General features: G+C 49.2%; 7 protein-coding genes across 7 annotated transcripts; 3 read left to right on the top strand and 4 right to left on the bottom strand.

Moving 5' to 3' along the window:
* Positions 1 to 1,741: 1,741 nt before the first annotated feature.
* On the bottom strand, positions 1,742 to 2,218 carry Z518_03607 (uncharacterized protein; the record flags this gene model as incomplete). Its single annotated transcript, XM_013417317.1, has 1 exon — positions 1,742 to 2,218. One exon carries the CDS (start codon positions 2,216 to 2,218, stop codon positions 1,742 to 1,744), a length of 477 nt encoding a protein of 158 aa, XP_013272771.1.
* A 487-nt stretch (positions 2,219 to 2,705) lies between these two features.
* Z518_03606 (uncharacterized protein) lies at positions 2,706 to 3,693 on the bottom strand (the record flags this gene model as incomplete). The annotated part of the gene is made up of 2 exons (XM_013417316.1): positions 2,706 to 3,497; positions 3,568 to 3,693. The coding sequence occupies 2 exons, from the start codon at positions 3,691 to 3,693 to the stop codon at positions 2,706 to 2,708; spliced, it is 918 nt and encodes a 305-aa protein (XP_013272770.1).
* Positions 3,694 to 4,230: 537 nt separating this feature from the next.
* Z518_03605 (uncharacterized protein) lies at positions 4,231 to 5,751 on the bottom strand (the record flags this gene model as incomplete). Its single annotated transcript, XM_013417315.1, has 3 exons — positions 4,231 to 5,174; positions 5,239 to 5,544; positions 5,595 to 5,751. 3 exons carry the CDS (start codon positions 5,749 to 5,751, stop codon positions 4,231 to 4,233), a joined length of 1,407 nt encoding a protein of 468 aa, XP_013272769.1.
* Positions 5,752 to 6,284: 533 nt separating this feature from the next.
* Z518_03604 (uncharacterized protein) lies at positions 6,285 to 7,992 on the top strand (the record flags this gene model as incomplete). Its single annotated transcript, XM_013417314.1, has 4 exons — positions 6,285 to 6,593; positions 6,646 to 6,805; positions 6,862 to 7,479; positions 7,532 to 7,992. 4 exons carry the CDS (start codon positions 6,285 to 6,287, stop codon positions 7,990 to 7,992), a joined length of 1,548 nt encoding a protein of 515 aa, XP_013272768.1.
* A 1,929-nt stretch (positions 7,993 to 9,921) lies between these two features.
* On the top strand, positions 9,922 to 11,086 carry Z518_03603 (uncharacterized protein; the record flags this gene model as incomplete). The annotated part of the gene is made up of 6 exons (XM_013417313.1): positions 9,922 to 10,110; positions 10,184 to 10,278; positions 10,354 to 10,503; positions 10,564 to 10,693; positions 10,755 to 10,990; positions 11,056 to 11,086. 6 exons carry the CDS (start codon positions 9,922 to 9,924, stop codon positions 11,084 to 11,086), a joined length of 831 nt encoding a protein of 276 aa, XP_013272767.1.
* A 492-nt stretch (positions 11,087 to 11,578) lies between these two features.
* Positions 11,579 to 12,517, bottom strand: Z518_03602 (uncharacterized protein; the record flags this gene model as incomplete). The annotated part of the gene is made up of 1 exon (XM_013417312.1): positions 11,579 to 12,517. The coding sequence occupies one exon, from the start codon at positions 12,515 to 12,517 to the stop codon at positions 11,579 to 11,581; it is 939 nt and encodes a 312-aa protein (XP_013272766.1).
* An 851-nt stretch (positions 12,518 to 13,368) lies between these two features.
* On the top strand, positions 13,369 to 15,143 carry Z518_03601 (uncharacterized protein; the record flags this gene model as incomplete). The annotated part of the gene is made up of 4 exons (XM_013417311.1): positions 13,369 to 14,014; positions 14,076 to 14,329; positions 14,393 to 14,502; positions 14,570 to 15,143. 4 exons carry the CDS (start codon positions 13,369 to 13,371, stop codon positions 15,141 to 15,143), a joined length of 1,584 nt encoding a protein of 527 aa, XP_013272765.1.
* Positions 15,144 to 15,498: the final 355 nt, after the last annotated feature.

Genomic DNA, 15,498 nt, shown 5'->3' with positions numbered 1-15,498 from the left:
TTCATCCTGAAGTCGTGTTAATATTTACTGCTCGCGGAACTGGCTTCCAATTTTCTATTACAGTATGCTGTAGACCTTCCCAAATTCACGCACTAGGGAAGTAAATCTCTTCGAAGGGCAGGAAGACGCAAGTAGGGATTGTGTTCCGCGAATGGCAAATCATCCGTCCAAGAACCAAAAGCGAACGGAGTGGAATCGGAAATGTCGAGAAAAGCTAGCGGCAAACATCTGTAAGATCAACCAACATCTATTCGATACATTTTGATGACGACTCTCTAGACAGTAGACTTGGAATTACGGTCGAACCTTCCCAAGTACGGCTCAAAACAAACGACGACGACCCACATACATGGGAAAAAACCGAAGCGATAGGTCATCTCTTTACAAAGAACCTGGGTGAATTCTCCATTAAGTCTCTCCAAAAACTGTGTGAAGGTATCGACGATAACTGTGTCGCCGCAACTTGGAAGCCTTCCAGCAAGGCATCTCAGACAGCCTCTAAATGAAATATGCAGGTAGACATACCTGTTGTGGACGCGTTTTACCTAGGCTATCGGGCTGACTGAATATGTGAAAGCAGGGCCATTTCGTGAAATCAGACGTTAGTTTCACGGCAAGGATTAACGAGCTTGAGAAGACCGAGGAGAGTTTAGCCCGCGAGCTGAACGAGTGGAAAGCACAAGCCAGCCTAGAGTCAGAAGTGAGACAGAAGGCAGAAGAGGAGGCGGGCTCGAATGAAGATCGCCGTTAAAGAGGCCAAAGAGGATAGTCGAAAGCTCGAAGGGTATATCCAGAAATGGAAAACAGAGGCAAAGAAATCCAGTGATGATGCTGTTAAGTGTAGGGAAGTCATAGACACGATCTTTGCATTGCTCAAGGACTTCGGTTCGAGCATTCAGTAGGGGCCCCTTGCCTCGAACCAAATCCTCCAACATAGAAATTTAGCAGCTTCATACACTCTATTTTGCACTCTTTCGAACCTGAAATCCAGCGGGTCGGGAACCTTGTTGCGTTCCGAGTGATAATCTGCAAGGCCCACGTCGGCATCGTCCTCGGAGCGCACGCATCATGTCGCGGTGATCACTCTCTGCAAGCTCGGCGACTTGAAAAAGGGACCATTTCGGGCTCCGTGCTTGATTTGGCTCCCTCGATCTTCCGCATACTCCCATTTCTCAGGGGTCGTTTCTGGACGCTGTCACCCTCAATGATCTCATCTGATCACCAAAGGCTGGTGTCTTACTAGACACTCTACTTGTTCTATGTTAAAAAGGACACCGTACAGCACCGCATCTCTATCAAATAGACTCGGCCTTTCCTAACAGGTTCTGAGGAAGATCACAGCATGCAACATGGCTGACATGAGACGACTCGTCCTTGCCGTGGCATTGGTCTGCATCTCTTCCGTTGCTTGCCTCGGGACCGCTGCCATCGAGAATCAGTGTGATCGAGGTCTATGTCTGGAGTATTGCAAATGTCCCCAACGACACAATTAATTAAGCTAAAGAAGAGAAGGAAGGGAAGAGCCCCTAGCTACCCTACAAGGGAGAATATAACTCCTCTCTAGACCGTACGGTATCGATAGAGGGAGTCATGTGAGTTAGTCTTGTAGGGAGTCGCTGGTTCTCAACCAAGACCTTGTACGGGTTCTAACCCGTGACACTGAGTGACTATATCGAGATAACCGCCAATATCTGCAGGTCAAACAGATGACGAAGGGACTGTGCACTTCGTACTGCCAAAATCAGTCGAACGACGGTAACGTTGGGGGTGGACCACCCAGCAACTTTTGGCCTTCGCAATATTTCTGCCAAATTATGGGAGTCACACTGCGATCAACATGCTCGAGGAACTTGGACACTTGCTCCTGGTCAGGACTGAATTCAAGACCCCATACATATGTGCCTTCGTATGGCTCGATGCGTAACTCCTTTTTCCAGTGCACACGCATTGTAATCCAGACATCCATGGTGTTCTGTTCCGGGTCCTCGATCATGCGATACACCTCGATATCCATACGGTCCATTCCCTTTTCCAGTGGCTTATAGAAGTCATAGACCATTTTGTTGGTCCATGGTTTATGACCTGGGGTTGGAGGAAAGTAGAAAAATGTACAGTCTGGCGAACGTATCGACATGATATTCTCGGTTGTGAACGGATCGTAAGACTTGAGGAATCTCTGGGCCGTATGCCATCTTTTAGACTTTTCTGTCTTTGACATGTCGGGTAGAGACAGTTTTGGATGATCCTCAAGGGTGAAGAGCAAGAAGAAATTATGCGTTGATAATATATGCGTTGGACGAGGGGGTGTCTTTCTTCTTAAATCACTGCTCACCTTACCCAAAGAGAATTGTGGGGCATCGCATCGAATAATACGAGGACAAAGCTCAGCCCAGCACGGCTCACCTAGACCAAAACATACGTTCAAGTATTCTATCAGTGTTTGTGAGGTCTTTTAAAGCTCGATATTTGCGAATCTCGACATGTTCAGCATTCCTTGGTAAGTAGGATATCGTGGCTCGAGACAGGATATTTGTACGCTAAGGTTGGTTTGTTTCTCTGCTTCTTTGGTCCCAACAATAATTAGAATCTATATGCCGTCTCTGCACGGTCAGTTTGTGTATATGTTCTATCAAGGAATCGAGAGTAGAGTATTGCCATAGCCGGAAAGGAATAATATCTCGGCCTGCGGAGCGCCTTCCCTCTTCTCAGTCAATTCCGGATCGAAAGCTCCGACTCCCGGCCTCTCTGTCGATTTTCATGCTAGCATCAATGCCACATACTCGGAACAGTGCCTGCGGCGTCATCGTCCTTGATTTCCTGGTGATTCCTTCCTCCTTCAAAGCCCGTAGTTCTTCCTTCATAGCATAGTATGTCGGAACAATAGTCGCGAAGGGAACTATCATGATCTTGAACCCGATTTCTTTTGCCTCAGCAGCGGAGAAGGACGGTGTTGCGCCGGCCTCTACCATGTTGAGCAAGACCGGCATTGGGGCCAGATCTTGGACGATCTTTTGGGCCTGCTCCTTGGAGGTCAAGCCCTCGAAGAAAGCCACATCCGCACCAACAGTTTGTGCTGCTTTAAGTCGGCTGATGGCTTCCTCATAACCGTGAGTCTGCAACGCATCTGATCGTGCGATAATGACAATGTCACTCCCAATCCGCTTTCTGGCCGCGACAGCCGCGGCGATCCGACTGACGAAAACGTCTCTTTCCACAACCTCTTTTCCGGCAAGGTGACCGCATCGCTTTGTCAGGACTTGGTCTTCGATATGGAGTCCAGCGACACCCGAGGCCGCGTACTGTTGAACCGTGCGAGCTACCATAATGGGCCCCCCATAACCCGCATCTGCGTCCGCTATGACCGGGATAGGTGCGGTGGTATACTCGGGTAGGGCAGCAAGTGAAGCTATCGACTCTGCATGCATTCGCATTTGTGTTTGAGTCAAAAGTCCTAAATCGGCATGACCAAGGATGGAGGCTGCACTACCTGCCCCAGTCTGTCACAAACTGCAAGTCAGCTGAATACTCAAATCACACGCTTCGATACAACACTTTTTACGTTCGTACCATATAAATGCCTTCAAATCCCACCTCCAGAGCTGCTCGAGCAGAAAATCCATCGTACACTCCAGGACACAACAGAAATGAGCTAGGATCTTGAACAAGACGACGTAGTTTCGTGGCGGCAGACATGGTCGTTGATGTTCTTTAAGTTACTCTCTAGATTGTCAGATATAGATCCTTAGGTATAGGGATTCAGTCCATCGAGTAGGGAGATTAGCGATATCGGCGTCTCGCCTTCCGTCGATAAGCGACACGTCACCTTGACCTTCGAATATTACGACTGGACAGTTTGATAAGACTAGTCCCATAAAACCGAGACTTTCGCTGCGAAAATGCACGAAACCCAAACCTAGGCATTCGGTGGATTTAGCGCATGAGCGAGGGAACAACACAATGTTGAAGATTCGGTCCACATTACCTCCAGATGTGGGATGGCAAGTAGAAAGATTAGACATTTCTTGGTCAGCATTGTCCAGCGAGTGTCTTTGTGTTGCAGGATGGGGAGCCATGATTGTCCGGAATAGCATAACGAAAAGTGCCCAACATCTCAAGCCCGAGCGTAATCTCAGATCCGAAACACTGTAGAAGATACTCTAGTACAATTTTTAGAAGGGGCGCAGGAGCCAGCGCCTGGTAGCACTTCTACAAAGATGCTCAGCCAGAAATTTAAGACGTTTGAGCAGACAATTTTGGGACGTCTTTCCAGGCAACATCAGTGCCACAGAACCTGATCCATCTCGCAACAAGGCGCAGAACTTCTTCGGATGTGTCCTCAAAATAAATGACCTCAGGCCGCTTATATTCTTTGTCCTCCATTACCTCGACACAGTCCATTACCATGTGGGCGAGCAACAGATAACTCTCGACCGATAGTGGACGAGCCGCTTCTCCAACACTCTGTTTCTTCTCGACCTCAAGTTGACTATGCCTGATGGCGCGCACTAGCTTTGCGGTATGGCCATCGTCACGATATCGTACCGCTCTGGAAAATATAGACTCCCACCCGCCGGGATACTTAGGCTGGTACTGTGTAACGCGCTCTGGGAAAAGGGCTGGTGCTTTGCAGGACGCATATACCGCCAGATCCAGCCTTGCTTTCCATTCAAGAAGCCGACACTTGTTTTCGGCCGAAAGCCATGGTAGCTGCATGAAGACGGTGTAAAATGGGTTCAAGTTAACGCAATGCATCATGTAAAAGTCAAACGCTATTGCTTTGTCAGGTTTCTGCGCTGCGCCTAGTAGATAGCAGTCGACTTGTGCCATCTCAGATAATTTATCGTCGATCTGCTCAGGCCGAACTGTATATTGAGCGAGAATCTTGATGAGTTTCTTGCCCGCCCGCGGCATCAGATCTGTCATGAGTTTGTTATGTGTTTCATCCTCGGATATGGACTCAACAATGTCACAATCGTCTTGGATTTGTTTAATCAAAGTCATCATGTCCGTCTCGGGATAGGCTTTGTCGTGCTTTTGGGATTCCGCTTCGGCAGGGACACATATCTCCGCCATGAAAGTGTCGTGGATTGCAGCAGACGCCAACGCCTCTGCAACCGCTAATGGCTGTTTGAATTCTAAGCCATAGCCTAGATGAATGATTGGGTGCAGGAGACCTGTTACGACGGTAGAAGGCTAATGGTCAGGACATCCTGCAAGATGAAATGTACAAATACATACCGCCAAACATTCTGGCCAACATGTCGTCGGCTCGCTCATCTCCGGCGAAGACAAACGAAGAAAGAGTTCGCTCCACTCCTCGAGCTGCGACCTCAGTCTTGAAAAACTGCAGAAAGTCTTCGTACAAGACAGGTTGTCCAAGACTTTGACGGAAGCACTCTGGGTCGGCAAGCTTCTGAATTAAGTCGGGGACCTTTACGTCGCGCTTGATCTTCTGATAGTCGGCGTTACGACTATAGGCAGCTCGTAGATCTTCGGGGGACGCCCCAAGCGCATAGATCGCAAAGAGATGATGAAGGATATGATCTAGCAAATTATTACCCCAGCGCGTTTAGTATCACACTTGAAAAGCTCACTATGCATTCCCGCTAAGTGGAAGTATGCGTGGTATGTCTCGTGGTTTTTGTTCAAAAGGTGGCTGGCTTCCTGGGCAGCTGTATCGCTAAGTCTGTCTGCGTGGACTAATCCAGGGGTCTCAGCGGCAGACAACGAGTACACTATTTCGGAGCCCATGATGGCTGATGTACTTGTGAGCACTCTTGAGCACTATAGTCCGACAGTGTGCTGGCCAATGTCTCAGAACCTAAGCTGGTATACAGCGTCTTTGATAGAGGTTGACCAAGCTCAAATAAAAGCGAAGCATTCGAGTTTCTGCACACTTGGAGGACCAGGGCGGCCTTGGCGGACTTAACCTAGAGTGGAGAAATTTTCTCCACAGACTAAGAGATACGTACCGTCGTATAATTCGATGTTTGTTAAAATCGAGATCGATAGAGTATGCTGGCGACCAGATCCCGGCACATTCGGGTAACCGAGGACTCCGTCGTACAGCACGAGGTCGATACGTCGTTTTAGGGCCATACCTTCGGATGACTACGTGGTGCAGACTTTCCCCTTGGTGTCTGAGGATTTACTGCATTCCTCATCTCTTCGAAGAGCCGAACGAGGAGTGTGCGGAAACAGTTACAGTTGTACTTCACATCTAAGTCATCTCAAGCAAAATGAGCACCATATCTACGCTCATCAGCCGCGATATATCGCCAATCATGATTGCACAAGCGGCTATCGGCTTCTCTTTGCTCTTACTCCTGCTTGCCGTCATTACTGGTGGTTCGAATCAGAAATATCCTAATGTCCCAACTTTACGAGTGAAAACGAAAGAAGAGGACATCCAGCTTTATCTGAAGGATGTGATGGAGTTACTACGCGTCGGCTACCAAAAGTACTCAAAACAAGGTCGAAACTATCTTCTGGACTTGCCTAAAGGCAAGTACTTTGTGGCCTCGCATCACTATTTGGACGAAATCATGAGGGCTCCGCCATCTCATGTCAACGCGCCTGACGCGCAGTCTATAGTGAGTACAGGAATAAAAGTAAAAGCTACGCAGCTGTTGAACAGGAGTTCAGATGACACAAACCGCATATACCATCAGTGCCCCGGTCGCCAACGATCAGTGGCATATGAATGTGCCAGTTCGGAAGAATCTTATGTTGGCATTGACTCCCTCGTTGGAAATCATTGTAGCAGAAGCACGTGCTTATCTGGACGAACAGATAGGGCAACCAGGTAAGGATATAAGTCCCCCAAGAGCAATAGAAACCTTACTATTCGTTTGATTCTAGAGTCAACCAGCGTGCTCGCTTCAGATTTTGCCTTTGACATCGTGGTAAGGACTGCAAACCGGGTTCTTTTTGGGAAGCAGCTTGCGCGAGATCCTCGCTGGAAGCGGGTCTGTGTCGAGTACTCCGAAGTGATGTTCGCGGGAGCCAACAAGATCAGATTTTACCCAAACTTCTTGAAACGCATAGCGCTTTGGTTCACGAGTGACATAAGAACGGTCCACAAACTAGCAGAGGAATGCACCTTCCCAGTCATTTCTGAGCGACTTGAGAAGGAACAGTCATTTCGACAACAAGGCCGTGATGACACCTGGGAACAGACGAAGCCTTCGGACGCCATTCAGTGGGTCATCGACGCTGCTCCGCAGTCGGAAAAGACACCTAATGCGATCCTGGACCGACTGCTGCATATAACCACAGCGACGGTTCACACTACATCATTCACCTTCCTGGACATATTACATTGTCTGTCGTTGACGAAAGAATACACAGAGGAATTGCGTACTGAGATTACCGAGGTTTTCCGTGCCGAAGGTGGTTGGTCCAAACAGGGACTGACGCACATGGCGAAGGTTGATAGCTACGTGACCGAGGTCACCCGCTGGTGTCCGATGTCAGGTTGTAAGTCTCGCGTTGGCACGTGAAGCTGAAGCTCAGCAACTAACGTGATTAGTAAAACTGGCTCGCCTAGCGTTGAAAGACTGGACTATGAAGGATGGAACTTTGGTACCTAAAGGGACGATAATCTTCCTGAACGAAAAAGCCATTTATGATGACGAGGAAATCTTCGATTCACCGAAGACCTTCAACCCATGGCGGATGTATCAAAGACGTCAAAAGGAGGGTGAGGCACAAAAGCATCAGTGGGTGATGGCGTCCCCGACCCATCTTCATTTCGGTTACAGCAAGCACGCATGCCCGGGACGGTTTTTTGCATCAAATGAAATCAAGGTCCTGATTGCACTACTCATAATGCGTTATGATGTCAGCGCTATAGGCATTCCAGGAGGACTAGCTCAGGTAGCGCAGGGCTATTGGGGCGATAACAACCGAGTGCCCATAATGGGCGTTAAGCTGGAGCTCAAAGATCGAGTTAGCGATATTCCCACAGACATTCGACAACACTTCATATGAGTATTAGTTACCAAACGCCCTCATGGCCGCTTTAAAGTCTAGAAGAAAGAAAACTGAATATAGTGTTCAAAGCTTAGCCCGCCGTATAACACTAGGCTACATGTTAAGAACTAGTGCGCTCGTATTACAGGCAAGCTTAGCCCCAAAAGGCGATGCAATAAGAATAATTATTGAGGATTCTACCTTTTTATAGAGGATTACGGACTAGGTCACTACTAATGAGGTCGCTAGGATAGGCGCCTCGCGTTCTAGAAAAAGGGCGAAAGAAAGGTTAGCCGATAAAGAACGAGACTACATTATGTGTGAGGGTTTAAATAGGAGTTTATTCAACTACTATGTACCTGTATAACAAGGACGTTAAGCTAAAGAGAAGAAAGAAAAGGGAGAGCTCAACTACCGTACAAAGAGCAGATATAATCTCCTCTAGTGGTCGTACGGTAGTCGCAGCAACTATCGATAGTAGGGATTATGTGACCCAGCCTTGTAGAGAGTCGCTGGTTTCTAACCAAGACTTCGTACGGGTTCAACCCGTGACAATATGTGACCTAGTAAGGCTCTAGAGAGGGCCTGTAGAGTATATAGAGCTATATATATATATAAACTTATTTCCTTCAAAACTACCTATGTAGTACTAATTTATATAGGGCTGGTAGGCTTGAGCGGGCGAGACCTTGGCGAGCCACAGTCTCGCTTGTTTATATACTCCGCCTATATTGCTGCTACTGCCTATCGTTGCTTGTTGTCTAGAATTACTCCTCGTTCAGATAGACTCTATCAATCAATCCTCTCTCGGTCCTACAAAGGGTGATCAATCGAGCTTGTTTGGGTGGTCCATAGACTGGATTCGATGAGCGACGGGGGATTTCGTCGGATCCAATGCGTGCATCATGTCAAGTATGATCAATCGAGCTTGTTGATAGACTGTAGATCTAGAGAAGGAATGTGTTGTTCTATCTAAGAGAGCAAGACGAAAAGAAGGGCGTAAGTTGCCAGGCCAACCAGCCTCACGTGGTGTTGCCAAGGCAACGCGTCACGTGACTGGCCAACACTTGTCGGTCCACAGACTGGATCCGATGGTCGAAGGGAGGATTTTATCGGATCCAATCCATGGACCATGTTGATATCGAATGGAAGGCCCCCTCCCTCTTGGGGGGCGAGGGGAGCACATAGTTCCGGAAGATGGTTGATCCGTTAAGGGTTGGGTGGTTCATAGACTGGATCCGATGGCGAAGGCCTCGGAAAATAGTTAATCCGGTCCATAAATGAGACGATACGAGCGCTCGGCAAGACGCTCACTACTAATGAGACCGAGACGAGACGAGCTAGGGTTTTGCCCGAGCTCGGCTAGTCTCGCTCAGTCTCGGCTCGTCTCGGCTCGTTGAGAAGCCTGGACGCTCCGCATGAGGGGGTGGACTCAGAGTTGTAGCTAAGAACTGTAACATGCCCAGTGGCTGATCACAGTGAACTATGTAGCTGTAAGCAGCAGAGAACCCCACTGAGCTGTCCTTTGGTGTAAGATAGAAATTGAGGGTGAAGAAGCAAACTTTCTCCGACAAGCATCCTGCAACCAGCAGGATTGATCTCAGAGTAGCCTGGGCAATAAATTTTGTAAATAACTATGAACAGGGCGTGACTTGGATCATGTAATCCTCTTTCTGTCGTATTTTCCGACGCGCAACTAAAGGCAGGTGGCGGACAATGACGGAGATCATGGTCAAATATTCTCAACCGTGCCCTGAGTTGAAAACGGGTAACCTAAGGCAATATTATTGGTCCGTAGAATAAGCCAGTACGGGTCGCACCCTGTTTAATATTATAGCTCTGTCCCGAATTTCTTCCACTGACTTCTGGTGACATCCGTCTCGAAAGTGCCTCCACGAACATTCAGGAAGTTGGACCACTTTCATTGCCTTTCCTGTTGACAACACCATGACGGCTACTGGAAGCACCGTCATACCCCCAGGGGTTGTTTTTGTGACTGGTGGAGCCCGCGGCCTGGGGAATGCTGTCGCCTGTGCGTTCGCCCGCGAGGGGTGCCGAGAGATTGTCTTAGTTGACATTCTATCTGATGAAGCAATGAAACAGGGAAAACGGGAGGTAGAACAGTGTGGAGCCAAGGTAAGCGTCGCAGGTTCGGGCTTCAAGGCTCGTTCTGCCACCCCTACTGCGGCCATAAGTAACTATGAGACAGTGCCTGTTGTTGAAATGTGATGTGACGGATGAAAACCAAGTACGAGATGCGGTTCAGCAAACAGTCGCCACGTTTGGTCGTCTGGACTACGCTATGTATGTGGAAACCGGCTATTTTTGAACAATGACGATGTTGGCCCAAAACGTAGCTAACGTGCCCTCCATGGCTAGAAATGCAGCAGGAATTCAAGGCCCTCCTCAGTACGTCGGCGACCTTGACACGACTGGTTTCGAAAAATGCCTTAAGGTCAACACGATGGGAACACTGAATTGTCTGAAGCACCAAATCCAGCAAATGGTCAAACAAGAGGCTTTGAGCTTGTATGTTCAGCCTGAAGTCCTGTGTTGGCTGTTGGAGCTGTGAACCAACTGAGATGCTAGGGGAGACAATCGCCAATCCCCACAAAGAGGCGCTATTGTGAATTTCGCATCAGTCAATTCCATGCTCGGCGGCCATAATATTAGCGCCTATGTGACGTCGAAGCATGCGATTGTTGGCATGACCAAAGCAGTGAGCTGAGATCGCCTTTTGGCAGCGCCCGTGTGGGTAGACGTAGCTAACTAGCATACAGGCTGCGATAGAATATCGGGACAAGCAAATCCGCATCAACTGCCTATCTCCGGGATATATTTGGAGTGCCTTCGCCGAACAAGCTATCAAGGCAGCCCCCGAGAATCAAAAACGGTGGGAAGAGCTTCAGAGGCGACAAGGAAGAGTTGGCCACACCCAAGAGATTGGAGATGCCACGGTCATGCTATGCAGCCCCAGGTTGAGCTTGGTGAATGCTCATAATCTCGTTTGTGATAAGTATGCTTCGCAAGCCCCCAACCCTTTCCCTCTAAGAGTGTGGCTGGCTAACGTTTATCGAACAGTGGATTTAGCCAAAACGCTGACTCTTTTTAATCTGCATCTGAAGGGTGTAGCATACATCTTGCAACGCCCGATATCGCAGAGGATTAGGGTAGATGACGCACAAGAACTGATTTTGAGATCTTTCGAAACTTGAAGACCATTGGATCATAATCGCCTATAAATCAGAATTTTGACCGAAATCAATCTATATCGCCTAGTCTACTGTGTCAAGTAATCCTCGAAGCGCTCATGGTAACGGAATTGTGTAGGACTTTGCGGCGGGTGGTATTGGTAGCATGCTTATTCCAGGTATCGTGAGATAATTTGCCATGTCACCAACTAGGCCATAGCATCGCTTCAAATGCAACGAATGCATGGAGGAGTATTCGCCGTGATTATCACTGGGACTGAGATGAAGAGTTACAGGTGTGGACCACATGCGAGGATCTGAGCACAAGGGTCCTTCCAGCTTCTTGTATCCAGGCTCCTCTTTTACCGAGAACCTCGCACAACATCTGAATTTCGCATCGACTTGGTCCCACTTTACTTTTTGCTCTCTGGAATTACATCTAGCCCTGCTAAGCTGTCAAGCCCATGACGTTTGGCGATGAAATCAGAGGCTTGGGAGCCGCTCTTCATCACAATGTAGTCGGATAGGTCCGACAGTTTGTAGAAACTGTCACGGACCAATTCTGGTGTCAAGGGAACATCGGAGCTGTGGCCAACAATGCCGCCAAAGAAATATCTCGAAAATCCCTTCCCGGCAGCGGTGATGTAATCACCCGAGACTGGGCAACTCTCGTGACACAAGTAGGCACATGTCGCGGCGGGATCCTCTGGCCGTAGATTCTCGAGAATCCAATCTTTGACGGGGCCGTTCCCCATAGCCTCCTTCAGCAGCTCCGTACCAGCGGCTTGGTCCAGTCCATTCACTTTAATTCCGTGCTGCTGTCCTTCGTAAGCCATGTTGATGGCTAAGCCAAGCGCACCAGCCTTTGCGGCGGTATATGGAATATGGCCATACATTCCAAACATGGAACTCGAGAGAACGACGACGATCCGTCCATATTTCTGTTTTGCCATATACGGCCAGCATGCCTGGGAGAGGAGACAAGGGCCGATGCAGTGGACTTCCATCTGGTCGTAGATTTCCTCCCTGGTCCAGTCTGTAAAGGCTTTCCAGCCACCGGTGCCGGCGTTATTGACCAGTATATCGATACGACCAAAACTGTCGATGGCCGTCTTGACGATGTTTTCGATACTTTCGGGTTTGCGAACGTCACCAACGCAGGCTTTCACTTTGAGTCCCTGCGCGGTCATCTTTGCTTCTGCTTCGGTAGCAGTTTTTTCATTCAGGTCGACGAGGACCACACTTGCGCCTCGTTGGGCCAGTAAGTGGGCGTGGTGATAGCCCATTCCACGACCCGCTCCCGTCACGATGGCGACACGGCCGTCGAAACGCAATTCATCAGTAGTGGTCATGGTGACACATCAGATCGTATCGAAGCGATTCCGGACTAGTACTCCTATGTATGCCACGGCCACAAACAAATAAGCAACAAATACGCGGCTCAAGTTGGAGAATGCGTTAGGGATGTAGACCCGCGTGTTCTGGGGATGACCCCGTCAGGTTTTGTAAAATATGTAGCCAAACTTTCGTCGACCAAAGGTAATGGTGTGGCAGGGATAGCATACCGAGACTACGGTTAGTTACCCCGCTTTAGCCTCTCCAGCTTCGAACTTTGCGACTCGGTTGTGGATACCGGAAACACGATGCTCCGAATCACAAATTCTGGACTGAGCACCGCGAGATATGAATTGAGCCGTTTCTACGAAGTTTGACAAATAAATATCCGTCCCAATCTCCTACCGACCCTGGCCCCAGGGGTTGTACGACGCGTATTCCACTGTGGGAAAAGGGTCGATGATCAATACGCGGTGTCTCTTTGCTGGGCCGTGACAACGAATCTTCCCTAATGGAAGCTGACGAGTCGTGGCAATACGGAGCAAGTTTTAAAGCCATCTGGGCTTGCCACCCGTGGTCTTGGATGACGCCGCCTAGAGTCGCCAATATTGACCCCGATAGTGCCATCCGAACGAAAACTGAGCACAGCGGTCTAGACCCTATCAGGGTATCTCGCGAAGCCATGGTGACCTCATATGGGCAAAGTTCGTGCCCTCGCCTGCTTTATTTCCCCGCCACCCCCCCGCAACTCCAGAACATCCCCGCCTAGTCCAGATTTCTCTCATTGTCAGTATTGAAATCTGATCTTCTTCCATATCTGCACGGGAGACAAGAATATAACCTCGGAAATTCGGTCCTCTTGCCTACTATGTTCTCCGAATCAAATGCAGAGTACTCACCCCGGCAGGGCAGCGACTGGAGGAGCAAATTCACGACGAAGCAGCTACAGCGCAAGCGACTTGTCGACCGTTTCGGCCAGAAGAGGACTCGAGAGCACAACAAACGGAACATGGCCAAACTCGAAGAAAGGATCCAGCTACTACTACAAGGCGAGCACTCCACTTTGTTTCGAAATGTGATGCAGGAGAATGCTGCGCTATGGGCGACTTTGGATCACTATGAAAACAAAATGGGCACTATACTGCTGTGCAGTGCCGACTGCCTTGGTCTCACCAACATTCCTCTGCAAGCTTCAAACACAGAGCACGCGGGTTCAGCTGCGAAAGGCGGCGAGCATTCCCAATCCCAGTCACTCCCAGCGCAACCGGACCCCACCGCAGTTGACGTGGTTTGCACACGCCTTGCTCAAGACAAAGCTCTTCCCTTTCTCAGTCTGGCCGTCTTCCACGGCCTTCCGGGTCGCCAGCAAATCCAAAATTACCTCTTAGAGCAGTCAACGGACGACATCATCGAGCACGTCAATTCATGGAAAATCGTCGCGAACCACGGTCTGGGATTCAACTTCCTCGTTGATCAGTTTGGCCTGGATAAAGCGCCAATGAACTTGTCCGCCGGTGAGGAATTCATTCGGATTGACATCATCATTATGGGTTGCTAATCGAGTCCTGATATCAGACAAAATCAAGCAGCGAGTTCTGTCAAAGACCTTCTACAAAGACACCATCAAGAAGCTGATTTCTCCAAGTCCTTCTTTCGGCGCACCTTCTCCTGACCATCAAGACAACACCTCAGTGCAAGTCTCGGAGATGGAGTGCCAGCGACGAGCGATTCTCTTGTGCGCATGCGAAATGACCCGAGGCTGGCGTCTTTTGTATCAATCCAGCGTCGCATGTCTAGCTACGTTCTGGCTCAATTATCGGCTTCTCACGGTAAGTCTGGGCACGTTATCTCGGCGCCTGAACCTTTGAAGCTGAAATTCTTCCCTGTCACAGTTTCTAACATTCCCGTGTCGGGAGAACCTACTACAGCTGCCAGCCTGGCTCTGGCCGAGTCCGGCCCAGCTATCGCGAGAGCATCCGGGCTTCATCGATTTCCTCGTCTGGTACGCTCCTAAGTCTCCCTTGTTGCATGATAGACACCGCATTTTAATTCTTGGACTTAACGTGTAGGCCGAATCTTCGCAACCATCTTGTGGACAACTGGTACATCTACAATATCAAGGTGCTTGCTATTCAACTCGCGCAGAACTTCACGCTCTTACATTGGGAATCTCTGAACCCCGACGACATGCTGATTGTCTTAGACGATCCGTTTGAATTCAGACTGAAACAGGATTTTGCGTCACATTTAAGTGATCTGAACAATTTTGGGTTGTCTCCTGACTTCTATTGCCACTTTCCTGACTTGCAACCAGTGTCCTCGGATGGTTGTACATCAGTTCAAGGCGGAGTTGATAAGAACGCCCAGCCCAGTTGCCCTGATTGGGGTTTGGGGGACCGGGAGACGAGGTCCGCAAGTCCTAAGCGACATCGTGGCTCGAAGTCCAGCAGTCATGTCGCACCTCTCAACCAGTACGCTCTTCATAATGAAAGTGACTGTGATGGCGCTCACAAAGTGTCTTCAGCCAGGCTCGGAGAGGTTGACAACTTCGAGCTCGGAGCCATCCAAGACATCGGGTTTGAGGATGCCACTCTATCTATGGATTTTTTTGACATGGCAGGCAACGGGACACCAGGGATTTGAGACCATTTTTCATGTTGAACTTACCCCCCCGACTGTGACATTTTCTAGGAGGAGTTGTCGTCTTATGCTATACCCGGAGACCTCGGGATCGACCTTCACAACAAGATCCACGATGCGAGTAGGGCTGTGAATGAGCGTTCGTGAGCTTGACCTCATGACAGAATCATGATATTTTGCTAGTCTTCAGTGTGCTGCCGGTGGTGGTGAAGGCCATATGTGCTGGAGGCGGCGGGGCCGACTTGGCACAAGCTTTGGTCAATGTTGGACCTACCTTCGAAGCACATAGTCTTTTCGAAAGAATTTTACAACGGCGAATTGGAAGTAACGGTGAACTTAATAGGCCATTCCGCAAGGA

The sequence above is a fragment of the Rhinocladiella mackenziei genome, assembly GCF_000835555.1.
Source record: "Rhinocladiella mackenziei CBS 650.93 unplaced genomic scaffold supercont1.3, whole genome shotgun sequence".
Taxonomy (NCBI): domain Eukaryota; kingdom Fungi; phylum Ascomycota; class Eurotiomycetes; order Chaetothyriales; family Herpotrichiellaceae; genus Rhinocladiella; species Rhinocladiella mackenziei.
The sequence above is the reverse complement of the archived record's forward strand: the minus strand, read 5'-3'. Positions and strand labels throughout refer to the sequence as shown.